This window comes from Haemaphysalis longicornis, unplaced genomic scaffold (assembly GCF_048455015.1).
Source record: "Haemaphysalis longicornis isolate Haplotype H1 unplaced genomic scaffold, Haemaphysalis longicornis Haplotype H1 scaffold_2, whole genome shotgun sequence".
Taxonomy (NCBI): Eukaryota; Metazoa; Arthropoda; class Arachnida; order Ixodida; family Ixodidae; genus Haemaphysalis; species Haemaphysalis longicornis.
This window is the reverse complement of record NW_027526295.1, coordinates 193,237,722-193,254,977: the sequence shown is the minus strand read 5'-3', so window position 1 is coordinate 193,254,977 and position 17,256 is coordinate 193,237,722. Positions and strand designations below refer to the sequence as shown.

At 46.5% G+C, this 17,256-nt stretch overlaps 1 protein-coding gene across 2 annotated transcripts in view; it reads left to right on the top strand.

Moving 5' to 3' along the window:
• LOC144169713 (tRNA endonuclease ANKZF1-like) overlaps positions 1–17,256 on the top strand; it is a 43,693-nt gene that overhangs the window by 22,896 nt on the left and 3,541 nt on the right. For both annotated transcript variants that reach the window (XM_077699026.1, XM_077699027.1), the window contains exons 12-15: positions 2,707–3,211; positions 5,119–5,230; positions 10,813–10,911; positions 14,052–14,132. In XM_077699026.1, coding sequence (XP_077555152.1) covers positions 2,707–3,211; positions 5,119–5,230; positions 10,813–10,911; positions 14,052–14,132 — 797 coding nt within the window. The remainder of the gene's footprint in view (positions 1–2,706; positions 3,212–5,118; positions 5,231–10,812; positions 10,912–14,051; positions 14,133–17,256) is intronic.

Below are 17,256 nucleotides of genomic sequence, written 5' to 3'. Positions count from 1 at the left end.
ATCGCGAGAACGGCGCCGAGACGGAGGTAGGCTTAGCGCCCGCGCGGGCTGCCGAGACTGTGGCCGAGACGATAGCGTAGCGATATGATTACGCCTGCGGGGGCACTAAGGTGCGTCTATCTTTCGATCAGCAGCAAATAGAAAGAAAAGAAATGATAAAGTGGAGGATGCCGCATGCCGACGTCGCAAGGGAAGTGTGTTCATTCTGTTATCAACGATGCTGCGGCGGTTCGGCCCGCACTCCGGCGCGCGCGCTTCCTCGTCGGCAGGTTACCATATAGATGAGTGATTTGAGAATTATAAATGTTCGCACTGTGCACAATGTGCGTTGGGGACGTGATATACGAGTAGATTAAGCCGAAAACGTGGTTATTCCACCTAGCCAAGCGCATGCACGTCACAGAACAGTGGCGGGCATTCCGTTACCAGCCCCTTCGCTGCAACTCACTTCACGCGATGCAAATCCGATTTGATTGCTACAAATGAAGCAGTAACATAACAAAATAGCGTTTACAACTGTAATGCACGCTCGGCACCTCAGCCCTAGTCGCCAAAGAGAGACGGCGCGATGCCAACAGCATAAAAATTGAAGCAACGTTCTGGCTTTGCTTTTGTTCAGTTTTTCTGCCAGGTGCCATCTGTAGACAGAGGATTTTTCATAATTTTCCCACCAACTGATTTCAGCAAACTTGGTATGCTCGTGTTGAGCGAAACGCGAGCTACATTCTAGAACCTTTCTTTTTTTCATATGCTCAATAGATAAAACTGTCACTTGCAGTAAAACTTCAACTGCGATTTTCTCAGCTTCCCTTTTTTTGCATATGTGCCTAGCCTTACAGGGGTTTTGAGGTGGTTTTTTTCAAAGGATTTCTACAAGTGTTATACCGTTGAAATCGGGATAAAATGAACTGCACGCTGATGCTATTTTAATTGGCGCATTTTGCCTCAAATATATGTTATGAGTAATAATTAGAAGTCATTAAGTTTTCAGAAAACTGTACTTGGCATAATTAGATTAATTCTATCCAATCAACTATCTTTACAGGAATATAAATAGCTTCAGCATGCATGGCAGGTCTTAAGCTACACATCCATGCCATTTATTTAAAAAAAAAATTGAATAAAAAGTTCCTTAAAGGCCCGTAAGAAATTACTTAATTAGGCTCCAGTGTTTTCTTTATAACTCAAAAAATAATTCTACCACTTGAAAACTAATTACATATTTGAAATGAGGAAGACAAAGCACATATGCACAGTGATTTTCATTATCACAGACCAATTAATAAAAAAGTTCATTTCAAGACCCACGTCTCCCCTTAAGGGGGGACACTGATCTTAAAACAACTTCTTTTCATTTTCGAATAAGCTTTGTGAAACTTGTTAGCCTTGCTGCTTTTTCCCCACTGATTTCGATCGTGCCATTATTTTTTCGGCTGGTTAATTAAGTAAGTTCCCAAGATAATTAGGGATAATTAGCCATTTTTGGTCAGACCATAGACAAGACAGTGTTGGTCATAAAACTAATCTTTACATATTCCAATACTATGAACCGTGGTGAATGCAATAATCGAAACTTTTTTTGATGCATCGCTTGTAACTAATTTTACGGCTCGTTAAACTTCGGTGGGCACTCAAAATGGTTCCTTGCCACTGGTGCCTCGAAAGCTTAATGAGCCGTAAAATTAGTTCTAAGCGATGCATCAAAAAACTGCTTTGAATATTGCATTCACCAGGGTTCATAGTATTGCAAAATGTAAAGATTACAGTTTTATGACCAACACTGTCTTGTCTATTGTTTGACCAAAAATGGCTAATGATCCCTAATTATCTTGGGAACTTACTTAAATTAACCAGCTGAAAAAATAATGGCACGATCGAAATCAGTGGGGAAAAAGCAGCAGGACTGACACGTTTCACAGCATTTACTTGAAAATTAAAAAGTTGTTTTAAGACCAGTGTCCACCGTTAACTCTGGGAGTTACAAAGAACGGCTCCATGTCTCGCACAAAACCATAACTGTGACATTTTGGTTTTATTAGCCGTGTGGCCACCATGCTGCTCTTTGTGGGCGTGATGAGATTGTTCTTGATGACCAGCTTGTGCTTGGCAGATGGTGATGCGGTGTCGAAGTGGTGATGATGGTGGGGATCGGGGTGGTGCTGCATGGCACGGTGGTGATGCGACACCAGTATAGAAATTTGAACAGACAACTTATTGGAGACCTAATAGTTCATAAGGTTCTGCCGCAGCTTTTATTTTTGCATGTTTTGTGACTGCATGGAGAAAGAAGATTTTTTGTGAAGCAGTTGCAGTAATACAGATTACAGCACAAGTTGACAAACTCGGGCACTTTTATTGTAAGCATGAGGCCACGAGTTCATCTCTGGGCTGCAGCGGTTGTATTTTTCTGGTGGAGATAAGAACCGATGTGCTTATTACGTGCAAGGTTTCAGCATTTTTTAAAAAGCTTTATAGGTGATCTAGATAAACGTGTAGCCAATCACTACTGTGCAGCTCATCCCCTGGGGGTGGCGTCAGTGTAAATGAAAACCCAATTTGAACAATTCGGATTTCTTGCAGGAGAAGGAGTTGATCATGAAATCAGCACAGACATCGTATTTGTCACCTCGTTTGTAAACCACCGTGTTTAGTGGCAAACCTCGTGTGTGCGTCTTCTGACGGTGCCCATCCTTCTGCTGTGTCCAGTGCCTCGGGAGTTCCGTGCCCTCAAGACGGCCCTTTTTGACGCCTGCAAGGCCGCCAACAAGGAGGCCCTCGTGTCCATCCTGCAGACCCTTTCGGGAAGCAAGGCAGCCAAGCCGGGCGAAGACGCCGCTGAGCAAGCCCCTCCTCCTCCTCCTCCTACAAAGGAGGACGACAGCGGGGCAGCCGTCCCAGAAGCCCCCCTGCCCGTGCCTGCTTACTGCCTGCTGAGCCCCACGGGCTCCGACCCGGAGGCCACCCCCGTGGTGGAGAAGAAGCCCGTGGTGGAGTGGGAGGCCCGCGCCCAGCTGGAGCGCCGCAACTCGTCCTCCGAGTCCCCCTCGGTGGCCACCTGCTGCGAGGTGGTGCGCAGCCACAGCCTCGAGCAGCGCCTGCTCAGCGGCCCCATCGACTCCTCGGACACCACCCTGCTGCACTACTGCGCCAAGCACTCGGCCGTCAAGCTCATCCAGTGCCTGCTCGAAGCAGGGGCCGACCCGGCTGTCAAGTGCGTAGTGACTACAGCTTCTCTCTCTTCTCTGTCTTTCCCTCTCCACTCTTGCTCCTGTATCCCCCCCCTCACCTTTGTTTCGTTCCATCCTCTCTGTCTCGTTGTGCATTTTGAAACCAAGTCCTCGTGACACTATATCTAGGAGAAGCATGTGCCATTAATGCATTCGCTAGGAAATGTGTAAGTGTGGCTAAGCAGGAAAAAAAAATCTTGGCTCTCTTAAATGCTGCTGGCATTTTCTCTTCCACCTGAAGCTGAAGGCCAGCTACACCTTTAGACAGAGCCCTGTGCCATTTCAAGGGTGCTCGGGGCCTGAAATTGGGCATTCGCTCAGTTGGAGCTGTAGGTTCAGTGCAGTGTCATAGCTACCATATTTACTCGCGTAATGAACCCACTTTTTTTCCAGAAAATTCGTCATGAATTTAGGGGGAGGGTTCATTATGCGGGGAAAATATTGCAACAGATTTTTTAAAAGTTGAAATTACAATAAAGTTGCTAAGAGAAGTACGTCAGAGCCTCACCATTTTCGTAAAAACACCTGGGTGATTATGTAATGGAATTTCTTTTTAAGTGCGAATGCACTTCTTAAGCGAGCCTGAATCGTCCGCCGCCGTCGTCCGCATAGCAACAGCTGCGGGTGCGCGCGCTCCTCATCTTCCTCCTCGTCTTCCCTAGCAACGGGGGGAGATGGGCGCGCGCTACTCTCCTCCTCCTCTCTCCGCTCAGTGACTGCGGGTGTTGGGCGCCTCCTCTCCACTTCGGGCGGGAGAGCTCTCGCTCGCGTAGCGGGCGCTCCGCATTCCGACGCGTGAGGGCGCTCGTGTAGCCCTCGCCGTAACGGCGGGCGCTACTCTCCTCCTCCTCTCTCCGCTCAGTGACTGCGGGTGTTGGGCGCCTCCTCTCCACTCCAAGATCACGATATCCACCGTAATCGCGCAATCAACAACCGTGCATTCGCACTTACACACTCTCCCCCTCGGGGAAGTGCGAGGGAATTGTTTTTTATTCTGAACATGCCAGTGGCCTCCTACTCGCCATGGAGCTGTCCTCCTCACTGAAGTCGCTTGCGGCTTCACATTCGTAGTCGGCCCACAGCACACAGTCTTCTATGCCGTCAAGGCACTCCAAAACTTCCTTTCTCACACCCAGAAACTTCCCTTTTTTGGGCCCACGAAAAACACGACGATCCTTGTTCACCGACCAAAAACCTTGTTTTTGCCCGTAGCGTACACGCAGTGGGACAACACTGAAGTGCCGTCCAGCCACGCGGTTTCCATGTGCATCAACGCATGCTCCACCACCTTCAGTTTAAAACCGTCTGTGCAGCTCATGTACTGGCTCCGCGGAGCGTCATGGCGAAGTCGCGGAACAGCAAAGCAGGGGAGTGCGGAGTACGTTTAGTGCTTTGTTCGCACGCCGCCAAAACCAGCCAGAACGGCAAAGAGCAGGGAAGGAGTGTGGAGTGCATTTTGTGCTTCGTTCGCACGCCACAACGTTTCTATGGCGCAAGGTTTGTTTCGTGTTCAGCAGGTGGCGCACCGCAAGCGTGAACTTTTAAATTGAGCACCACAGCATTCCCGCTCACGTCTCCGGCTACTGTGGAGATTTATTTTTGTTGGAATGCGCTTTTAGCATTCTTGCGTGTACTGTGGTGTGATATCAAGTTACTGCGATCGTCTACAGCATCAGCAGCCATGATGAGATAAAAACATATCCCCGCTGCATTTTTTATTCAAAGTGACAAAAAAGTAAATTATCAAGAAGAAAAGGGGGGGAGGGTTCATTATACGAGTAAATACGGTATTACTTGTCAGGCGAATCTGAGTTGAGGGCGAGTTGAGGTGTATCAGGAGTTGAGAGAGCTTAGCTGTTAGCACTGATTTCCTTCTTTCCTATATATGCAGGAACGCTAAAGGACAAACCCCATATGCTGTTTGCTCGGACAAGCATACTAGAAATGAATTCAGGCGCTTCAAAGGCCAGTACCCAGACAAGTACGACTACAAGGCTGCTCAGGTGTGTTGGTGCAGTGTGTGTGTGTGTGTGTGTGTGTCTTTTTGGGGTGTCCAAAGTTCGTTTTCCTTCTGGTTCTCTTGGTTCACTGCTTTTATGTTTCATTGTAGATGCTGGGCTCTGTTTCAGATGGGCCTAAAATAGACAGCTGTTTTAATCAGACAGCTCGAAATCTGAGGCAGCAAAGTTCATCTTCACACGATACTTAGAATGGTTTGAACACAAATTTCTTGTGTGGTTTTACATGCCAGCGACATTTGGCCTGTGAGGAACACCATAGCGAAAGCTGTGGCAGTTTAGTTTAGAAGAAACATGTCTAATGCGTGCCAAAATCTTTTGTCATGCGGCGTGTTCACTTGTTACGTAGATAAAAGGGGTCATGAAGACAACAGACAAGTTAGTTCAGTTTGAAAGAGCTGGCCTTTGTTAAAGGGACACTGAAGTGAATTTGTCAAGCTCCCGTTTTTGCTTGCACTGCGTAGACTGGCTCAAATTAGCACACTTTTCATCGTTTATCCGGTTGACAAATCGGTAATTATTTTACAAAGCGGGAAAGAAGAAAAACTACCATGCGCGGTTTGCGGCGGCCGCACCAACTAAGGCTGTGACGTTGGGAGGAGGGGCGCCGTGATTGGACAATGCCCAAGGTTAGCAATCAAACAAGTTTCGGTTTCGGTTTCGGTTCTGTAAAACATAACCAATGGCGTTGTTGGATGGGCATTCTCAATATCTCAGTAATCATCGTACCGCGCTTCTGCCATGTTGTCGGCTGTAAAATGCACAAGATAAGCCTCCCAGGATGGCTTGTAGTCGTAGCATTCACTAGCCGAGACCTACGCAGTGCATGAACGCCCTCCGCGTACCCGCAGACGCCCAAATGTCATGCGCTTTTCCCCCATATTTGGAGCTTGCCTCCCTCATGCCTGTATCGTAAAAAGCGTGTTCGCACCAGGTCAAGGGTCTGTTCATTCTGGCCTGTGCCCACTGCCTGCAAGCAGTCGGTGCTTATGGCAACAGCACGCCAACGAGAACTCGCTAGCGCGCCAGTGCCAGCCTGCGTGCGTTTTGTGAACTAGTTCGTGTAGCCATGAACGTTGCAGCCAAAAAAAAGGTGAACTCAATATAGAAAACATCGGTGGAAAACAAAAAAGTTAACTTACAAAAAAAAAAAAAAGCACGTACCCGCGGGGATTCGAACTCGTGACTTGCAAAACACTTGCGGTGACATACCTAGCGCCCCAGACCACTGAGCCACGGAGCGGGATGCAAAGGTTTTGCTAATATAAGGTATATATTGTACAACCGGTTTACACTTTTATTTAGTTTTGGCATTTCAAGCAGCTTAGGTGACTATTTGTTGTACTGCGCTCGTGCAGTAAGCGTCGCCTGAGTTTCCACAGTAGCTCACGTCTAGCAATTGCATTTCGTAGACGGAAAAGCGTTCGCAGATGCGTAGTCGTGCTGCTGACCGCTGTGCTTGTTCGCCCAGCGCAAAAAAGTGCTTCCCGCGCCCTAGTTTTACGCTGTACGGTAAAAATATCAGTTGATTTCATTTCCTTAGTACCTATATTGACTTCGCTGACTCTTCTCCCGCCTTCAAGAGGCCTTATATTTTCCTACTGGCGTACCAGTCAGCGAAGCGTCGCATGTGCGCTTGTGCAGCACTTGTGTGAAGCGACCTTGACTTGGAGCTAGATACAGTGTACAAACAAACCAAGTAAATAAAGGCACATTCTTCCATTCACAAACGTGTCCTGGCTTCGTTTCAACTAAGCGAACGAATTGCGACCAAGCAATTTTTTTTAACCTCCTTGATTGCGACGACCCGCCGGCGGCCGGCGGACGAAACGCTGGGCCGACTGACTCTGTCTGAAGGCCGGGGAGCCGTGCAGTAGCGCAGCCAATTGCCAGCTCATCCCCTCCTGACGTCACACGAAAACGCCACAGAAAATGGGCGAGCGTAAAGAGAGGAGGACAGCATTTTCGAATTAGTTTTTCTACTAAATAAAATCGCGTAAACGCGCCTAGAGTGGTCGAAACATGGCCTGGGGATTCCGGACTACAATTTGCGCTAGTAATCCCGCAATGTTTACATATCACTTCAGTGTCCCTTTAACTCAAACGGAACTAGAGGGCCCACTGCAATCACCCAGTCGTGGTTCTTGCCGGTGGCCCAGGCTGCCAATCGCAGAAACAAGATTCTGGGACATTGTGGGAGAGTCGTCGGAAAGTGGGTGACCCCTGCCTCATATCTTTTCTTTAATATTGCCATTATTGGTTCGAGGTTTGCGATAAAATTGCCGGCATTGTTATTGGAAGACAAAGCAGTCTTTTGAATGAACCAAACTGGTATTTTGTCATTGTGGTCCCTTTAAAGGGGCCATGCAGACAAAATACAAATTTGTTTTTTTTCGAAGGATTTCATGTTTAATAGTGTCCCCAGCGCTTTTCCGGCAGCAAATGCCGTATTCACTGAGAAATCAATCAATTTAGGTTAAATTTTTGATTCTCCCGCCAAATTGTGTGTTTTTGGGATGTCAGCAATGAAGTCATAAGTGCGCGTATTCAAAAGAGCTTCCACTGCGTCAATCGGCTCTGCAGCCTTGCTTGCCGTCAATCCTCCCAGATGGCGCTACCGTACTCATCCACGGACCGTTGTCCGCCGTTGCTTAGTTTCTCACCTTATTTGCACCTGCCTTGTTTTTGCTACTGTAGAAAGTAATCATTTAATGAAACATGGGGTGTTGTCGACATACAAAGTCACGAATGACAACGTCGCTTACGCCAGTCGGTCAGTGTCGTGTAAGACAAAGCGGCAGACTGCTGTGCAGCTAAAACAAGCATAGTGCACCCAGTAACAACAGCAGTGCACTTCGGTACTTCTATGCTTGTGTGTATTTTCATAACTTTCATTGTTTACCGCACCGCTCTTACTGCTGTAAAATGAATGTGCATTACATTAAGCGCAAATAGCTCATTCAGCAAGCCTTCCCTAATTTGCGTTTGATTTTGCCGGCCTCAGCCAATCGCACAGCTGTGAATATGGCATCACAGGTTCTCTTGCGGGAAATGAGCTAGTGGGTCGCATGGCCATTCCTTTCATTCCTAATTATATAGCTTATTTGAGCGAAGTGTGCGTTAAAAATGGTGTCAGTATGATTCCGATTGATTGTTTGTAGGGTTTAACATGCCAATGCAATGCGGGCGATAAGGCGCGCCGTAGTAGAGGGCTCCGGATTAATTTTGACCACCTGGGGATCTTTAACGTGCGCCGAAATCTCGTACACACGGGTGTTTTTGCTTTTCGCCTCCATTAGAAAAGCGGCCGCCGCGGCCGGGAATCGAACCCGTCAGTATGATTCTAACGAAGCAATCTTTTGAATGAACCAAACTTGTGTTTTGTCTGCATGGCCCCTTTAAAGAAATGGCTGCCACAGCCAGGAATTGAGCCCGATAACCTTGCTACTCATTAACATGACCATCTGAACCGCATATCTATTACGGCAAGTGAAAAAGTTGGTTTAACTCTTTCCTTACGGCGCCATAGGCCACCGGACACGGAGTTCCGATGATATCAAACGTCCCGCGAAAGCTAAAAACGGCGCCTGGAGGACAGCTATCGCCATTTGGCGTATTTATTGACAACTCATTTTTCGATTTTACTATGTTTTGTTGATATTTCGCGTGCAGAAACCACGCCAAGAGTGAAATTTGAACCCGTGTAGTGGCGAGTTGTGTGAAAACTGCGTCCGCTGTATTTGGGCTGTATTTATAAACAAAACGGGCTTCCTATCTGATGACTGCGGCTTTACACATTGATGTGTAGGGTCTGGCCAATGTACGGTGGGGATATTTTGTCAAATGCGCCGCGTCATATCGCATTATCACCTTCATGATAGCCTGGCACTCGTGTCAGATTACCGCTACGGAGTGATGCGCAACACTTCTCAAGAGCGCTGGATTTTTTTTTTTCTGGTTTTTTACCACTAAAGTGAAAAGGATTTTGTGTCAGAACACAAAAAAGTGTGCTTGGATGCATGATTGACTTACACTCGAGTGGCTTCGAGGAGGGGCACAGCCGTCAGTTCCGCTAGGTTGACAGGCCCACAAAAATACAAAACTTGGTGTACAGCATTGATATATATATTGAATCATAGCCAAGAAATGTAGGAACAATTTGTATACAGTCGAACCCCGCTACAACGAACGCCGCTTCAACGAAATTTCCGCTTCAACGAAATATTTCCAATTCCCCGCCAGCCAGCCATAGAAGTCCATGCAACAAAGTCCTCGCCACAACGAACCATTTGTCAGGCTTGCTTTCGCTTCAACGAAATTTTCGATGATTTGGGCTGGGTTTGAACAATTATTTGACAATAAAATAAGCATAGCGCCAGCTATCTGTAACTTTTTATACATTCAGGACGCTTAGTTTCACCGAAAACATGCGGGGTGCGACCACACCGCCACAAAAAAAAAAAAAAAAAAAAAAACTCATAGGCGGACGCCATTGTTTGATGGTGATAACGATGTGGCTGGCCGTCTTTACATGAGGCGCAGGCCCGGTTCGCCAAGCCGGAGCTACAGCCAATCCGTATCCAGTTGAAATCGCACAAATGTGCTCCGCTGCTGGCGCGGCGCCGTCATGTATGCGTTGTGAGCAGCTATCCTTGCCGTTTTCCTTCTACCGTTCTTAATAGCCAAGAGCAAAAATCATGTTTGCGTGTTTGGTCTTGAAGCCAAGTCATCCTATCTTAGTCATGAGCGCGCAGTTGTGTTAAATGCAAGCGCGCGCGTCTAACCTGCCAAGGTCAATAGCTGCCGCGCCGTGTCAGATGATAAGATAACGGCACTGCTCCTGCTACAAGTGAGAGGGGGGCTTCCGACGGCCTAGCAGCTATCTGTAAGTAATCAGCTTGGTGGACACGCCTTGTTGTACAGCAATACGTTTTGCGCCTGCATTTCTTCACCCCACTCAGCAACGCGTTCTTCGCGTGCAGTGAAAGAACAGATAACCATTGGTATGTTTGTTATCCGAATAAACATGACGTTATTGCGCGTCACTCCTTTTTCTAAACATTGTATTATGCTGCCAATGATGCGGAAGCATACGGGGCTATTTTTCTGGCCTTTCCGTGGTGTGTTGCGGCAGATTTCGCCTCAACGAATTTTCGCTTCAACGAAATTTTTCGCACGTCCCATCAATTTCGTTGTAGCGGGATTCGACTGTATCTTAGAATTCCTAAAATAATTTTTAGGCTCATTACAATTGCCTATATACGTTGCATGTATACTTTTTGTTCATTTTTTTTATTTGACTAATAGGCTGTAAGTAATTGTACCGTTCACAAAACTGCTGTTATGTGTTCGTAAGAGCAATCTATAAGCTACAATTCCATGCATAGCAATGCTAAATGTGTCCACTAGCTCAAGAGAAAGAAATGGTTTTGTGGAAGCACTCAAAATCGGCCGTTTTTCCGCCGTAACGAAAGAGTTAAAAAGAACACCTCAAGAAACTTTGGTCCATTTGCATGGAGGCTGGAATTTCCAGGCATTAAGTGACGGAGGGTTGGCGCACTTTTCAGATCCCAGACGCATTGAGTGAGGAGATGGAGAAGGAGCGGTTCCAGAAGCAAGCCGAGAAGCAGCGGGAGAAGCGGAAACTCCACAGAGAAAAGCTGAAGGTACGCTCTTACATTTAAGTGTTGCCAATATTCGGAAATGTTATAGCAGCAGCAGTTCTGAGTAGATAGTAGCCCCCAATCTTTTGTGTCACCTCAAGCTAGACCATGCACTTATTGAAACACCAGTGAGACAATTGCAAACAAGATTTAGCTTTGTGCCTTCAAAACTACGGGTCAGCTTGTTGAGGAAGACACAAACTGCCAAGACCTATGTCAATGATGGCTTCAATTCCAACTTCCATGGGGCAAGCTCAAAGTTTGCATGGCGGAGCATGTTCCGTTGATACAAACCTCCATGAAATTAACAAGCGGCGATCACTACCAAGGTGAATAGGCAATCAAGTACTACTGGCTAACTGGAAGTAAGCAAGCCCGGACTGGCCGCTGCTTCTAGATGTTCTTCCAATCAGCGGTGTATGCCAAACAATGGAACAAACTCGCGGTGATGACGATGACTGGCATGAGGCAGACAAGGCGTCAATTCTTTTTCAATATATCGCCTGCTCGCAGAAAGTACTGATTGAGTTTACCGCATGCAAAATCTTTATGGTAACGAAATAGGGAAGTGGGGAAGTGAACGGAGAGCAAGTCCATACGATGAATAGCGTCTAACAACTCCGGATTCTTTTACACTGCTGAGTTTGCACTGCAAAAATGGGATCTGCTGTCTGCATTTTAAATCCCGCTGAAGCAGACAAAACTAAAGCCTCTTCGATTAAGCCTGGCTTTGCACTGTCAACATGAACAGTTGTGTTAAATCGAAAACCATTGCTGTTGTGCTGATCCACACATCAAACTGAGGTTGCTGCTGGCATTACCTGCAAAACACGGCGTGTTATCACCTTGAAATGCCGAACATGAGTAATACAGTCAAACCCCACAATAACGAAACCGCCGAGGAAAACGAAAAAATTTGTGTTTGCAGGAATTTCGTTGCTGTGGGAGGGAAACATCAACGACAGGAAGATTGCCCGCAAATCGAATGTTTATTTCTGAAAGTCGGTTATATTATAGGTAATTTTGCAAGCCTTACCTTGCAGCAACTTCACGGCTCAGCTCTCACACCAGATATGGTTCATTGATAGTTATCGTGTCAAATGCATACAAAACATCCCGTGGCTCTGCCTTCCCGGCACATTTTTCTCCTTCAATTTCAGCACCGAGCATGCCCGGGCATGCGAACAAAGTCCCCCTTCTTTTGCTGACAAACTTTGCCACAGTGCCACCTCGTTGTTCTAATGCTGTTCACAAAACTAAGTGAGCACTGTTTTGTTGACGTCCGTTGTTGACGTCTGTTTTGTTGACGTGCCCCTATAAAGAGGGGCATCATTGCTTTTCGAAATGGTCGAGAGCAAGCTGAATGCGGTTCCAAACATGTCTGTGCTATCCTCCTTTCCTCCACTTGGGCCGCTGACTTGGGTAATGATGGCTGCTTTATCTTGTAGTGATAAAAACTTCCGCTTTTGGGCTGGTGGAGTCATCTTATTGAGAGCAAACATGGCGCTCGTCACACACAACAAATGCATGAATGCTGTTCAGTGGTAGCCAGCTAGCGTAGTGCAAGCCAAAGCCGTGCTTTTAGTCACCACCCTGACCCAAATTTTGCCGCCCCTGCTGGTGTCGCTGCGAGGCTGTTTCCATTAGAGTTCCTTTATATAGCTCCCACAGAGAGCTAAGAGTTGTGCGACTGTCTGCCATCTTGTTATCCGAAGTGCTGCGGGAAAGCCGCCCATTGCGCGTGTAGGAGCTGCACTGCCACGCTTCTAATGGCGGCCAAAGCGCGAGCTTCGGTTGGCAGTGCCTTACGGCAGCTACACTGGGTTCCTACGATGTTGCTCAGGCTGCTGCTGCGGGGTGCAGTACCACCAGCCGGTCAGCAGCTGCGGCGCGGCCGTAGAGGGGGCTTCTCCACGCGGCATCGGATAACGAGTGACGTCATCAGAGCGGCGTGTTGAAAACGGTCGCGCAACTCTTAGCTCCTTGCGGGAGCTGTATAGGTGGTATTCATTCAAAAGTTTAGCTGTCAATTTCTTCGCTTGGCAACACCGGAAACGGCCACGGACATGGCTACAGCACCACGGACTTGGCGCGGCTTGTGTAACTGCGCCCGCACGCCGAATAACTAATTTGTACATTACTACAGTGTAGACATGTATAATTGAACCGCGTGTAGTGTGGGACCGGATAAAACGCGGGTTTTCCTGGCCACCGGTAGGCCTCCCATAGAATTCAGTGCATAAGCATACCACTTAATTAAGACACGGTTGCCCGGAGTGCAGTACCACTTAAGTGCAGTTTTTTGGCGGTTCTGCTGATCGACCGAAGCAGCTGGGGCATCGTTTTAGGGTAAAGAGAAAGAAAAAAACACGGAATCAGCCATGCCACACTGCGCGCACCCTCTAGTTCACGTGACATTCCTGTTGGCACACACGTGATTATTACAACTGCCCTTGCTTGACGCACTTCGAAAGATAGTGACCCCCCTCCCTGCTCCACCCCGCGCGGTAAGTCTTTTCTGTTTAACGTTGTGCATATAAACAGCCGCCATTTTCCTTTTCGAACATCTGGAGATAGCAAGCCGCGATGCCGAAGCTTTCCACCACCTGCACGTTGTGCTGATAAGCAACTGCATTCGGCATGGCTAACACGAGCTGGGGTGGGGAGAAAGAGAGAGGAAGAGAGAAGTCCTGCCCTCGTTCTTATCATGTTGTCCTGCAGCATCCGTTCATAGACGCTAAGAAACATAGACGTGCTCTCTTAAAACACAAATACAAAGAGGTTAAAGCCGCGCTCGTTGTTTGCAAGACTGTGCAGCAGCTTGTAAACCCTGCTGATGTACAAAAAAAATGTGAAATAAAGACTGCACCTCTATTTTTAGGGGGCTTTCGTTTTAGTGGGGATAAACAAAGAATGATTGAAAGGTAGATTGCGATGTGATTGGATTCGCGCATGTTTTGTTTACAATGCAGTACCGCTTATAGTACGGTTTTTTGCGGCTCCCGCGACATGCGTTATAAGTGGTCTACACTGTACGACCTCTGCCAGGAAGGGAGCACGTGTGCTTTTCGTATTTGGAGCTACTGTTCTCTGCTTGACACAGTGAGTGATGATGATGCCCCTTCCCTTTTTGTTTTTGACAGGAGAGAAAAGCCGCTGAAGTGCAGAGGCAACAGGAGGAGCAAGAGAAGCAGAGGTTCCTGTCCCTGAGTGACAGAGAGAAGGTGCACATCTGCTTCAATTTGCATGCTGACATTAACATTTCGCTTGCGTGGAGGGATAGGTGGGAAGAGAGCAAGGAGAATGAAAAAACTAAGTGTCTTGGATCTAAGTGTCTTGGAACTTAATTGTAAAGGAGCAATATGGTTTCACAAAAAATAAATCACTCGAGTTGGCTTTACTTGCTAATAAAGAAGATATTATCGAAAATATTGAGAAAAAGGCTCTTAACACTAGGCATATTTCTAGACTTGAAAAAAGCGTTTGACAGCGTTCAACGCGACATATTACTGAAAAAGCTTCCTTTTTATGGCATCCGGGGCATTGCATGGTCTCTTCTAAAAAGCTATCTGTCTTCAAGAACACAGTATTCGGTAGTAAACGGTCACAACTCCGAGATAGCAGCAATTAAATATGGAGTCCCTCAAGGGTCAATACTTGGGCCTATATTATTCTTATTATACATCAATGACGTGAATATACAAGAGAATGCTAAATTAGTCCTATACGCAGACGACACCAACGTATTTTTTTCAGGCGTGGACACTGATGAACTTTTCACATGTGCTAACAATTGGTTGTCCGGCTTGAATACGTGGCTTACGGCTAACAAATTACAGCTTAACACCGCGAAGACAAATACCTACTTTTCAGATCTAGAGGACAGGCTGCACCCGGCAACTTGAGCCTAAAATTCAAGAGTACCTATGTCGGCCAATCACAAACAATTCGATTTTTAGGTGTTCTGTTTAACGAAACCTTGTCCTGGACGCAACATGTAGACGCCTTGCGGAAAGACCTCTCTCGAGCAGTAGGGGCACTGAATAGACTGCGACATTGTCTTCCGAATAAAATGAAACGGCAGATTTATTATGCAATTGTTCATTCGCGACTAAGTTACTGTAGCCTTGTGTGGTCCACCACAACACAGACAAACTTAAACTACCTTTTTTCGTTACAAAAACGGGCGGTGCGGGCTATAGATAACATATTGCTCCCGGAGAGTTGTATGCCCTACTTCGAGGTAAATGGGATACTAAATAATAGGAAACTATATAAGTATCGGCTGTCTTTAGAAATATATCGTAAGTACCAATGTGACAAACAAATTTAACACGGAGTTTCATAGAACCCAAAGCCCGTATGAATTAAGAACAAACTTAATCGCGAAACCGTATTCAAGGACAGGTTATGGGGAGCAGCGATTGGCTTCCCAAATACCCGGGTTACTGAATCAGTACCATGAGATCTTAGATCTCTTGCATACCGATGTTTCAAAACACAGTTTTAAAAAAACTATGAAAGCTCTCTTCCTTGCGGAAAATTGATTTAGCAGTGTACTGTTTTGTCTGGTTTTATATAGAATGAAAACCTCCGAACTGTGTGGTCAACTTATGGTCTTTTGTGATTTCTGTTCTGGTTTGAATTTTGACTTGTTGGTGAAAGCTACTTTGCTTTTGCTGTAAAACAATCACTATTATGGTATACAGTCGAATCCCGCTACAACGAAATTGACGGGACGTGCGAAAAATTTCGTTGAAGCGAAAATTCGTTGAGGCGAAATCTGCCTCAACACACCACGGAAAGGCCAGAAAAATAGCCCCGTATGCTTCCGCATCATTGGCAGCATAATACAATGTTTAGAAAAAAGAGTGACGCGCAATAACGTCATGTTTATTCGGATAACAAAGATACCAATGGTTATCTGTTCTTTCACTGCACGCGTGGTTATCTGTTCTTTCACTGCACGCGAAGAACGCCTTGCGGAGTGGGGTGAAGAAATGCAGGCGCAAAACGTATTGCTGTACAACAAGGCGTGTCCACCGACTGATTACTTGCAGATAGCTGCTAGGCCGTCGGAAGCCCCCCTCTCACTTGTAGCAGGAGCAGTGCCGTTATCTTATCATCTGACACGGCGCGGCAGCTACTGACCTTGGCAGGTTAGACGCGCGCGCTCATGACTAAGATAGGATGACTTGGCTTCAAGACCAAACACGCAAACATGATTTTTGCTCTTGGCTATGAAGAATGGTAGACGGAAAACGGCAAGGACAGCTGCTGACAACGCATACATGACGGCGCCGCGCCAGCAGCGGAGCACATTTGTGCGATTTCAACTGGATACGGATTGGCTGTAGCTCCGGCTTGGGCTTGGCGAACCGGGCGTGCGCCTCATGTAAAGACGGCCAGCCACATCGTTATCACCATCAAACAATGGCGTCCGCCTGAGTTTTTTTTTTTTTTTTTTTTTTGTGGCGGTGTGGCCGCACCGCGCATGTTTTCGGTGAAACTAAGCGTCCTGAATGTATAAAAAGTTACATATAGCTGGCGCTATGCTTATTTTATTGTAAAATAATTGTTCAAACCCAGCCCAAATCATCGAAAATTTCGTTGAAGCGAAAGCAAGCCTGACAAATGGTTCGTTGTGGCGAGGACTTTGTTGCATGGACTTCTATGGCTGGCTGACGGGGAATTGGAAATATTTCGTTGAAGCGGAGATTTCGTTGAAGCGGCGTTCGTTGTAGCGGGGTTCGACTGTATTATCTCCACTGTCCGAAAAATGAACTCTTTATTGCGTGTATCTTTTTAAAGGGATTTCTCGGTGTGTTACTGTTGTAGTGTATCGACATGTTTTGTGCGTAGTTGAGCAGTTTGCTTTCGTTTGTCAATATTTTTTATGCTGACAGTTAGTGCACTGCATGATGGGTTGTCTCCAGTTGTTGAATGGGCGTCGTGGCCTCGTCAGGCGTTAATTCTGCCTATAGCCACGCCGCCCAAGATAAACTTGTAATGATGATTGCCTTGAATAAATGAAAATGAAATGAAAATGAAATGAAATGAAATGAAATCATTGCAAGATGATTTTTCCTGTGGAACCTGCTTGTGTGTGTGCTCGCAGAAGTATAGTTCAATAGTTAAGTTGTTCATTTTTTATCGCAGTGCATGCTGTTGTTGCATTAATTGTCTCAGTCTGCTAGTGCTTCTTGCCAGTGCTTCATTGGGGAGCTTCGAATGAGCTTCTGTGTTGCAGGGCTTTGTTCTTGTCACTCAATACTATTGCACATGAAATGCTGCTTAATTAATCCCGTAGTAGAACACACAAAGTTGCTTTTGCATATACCTAACAAG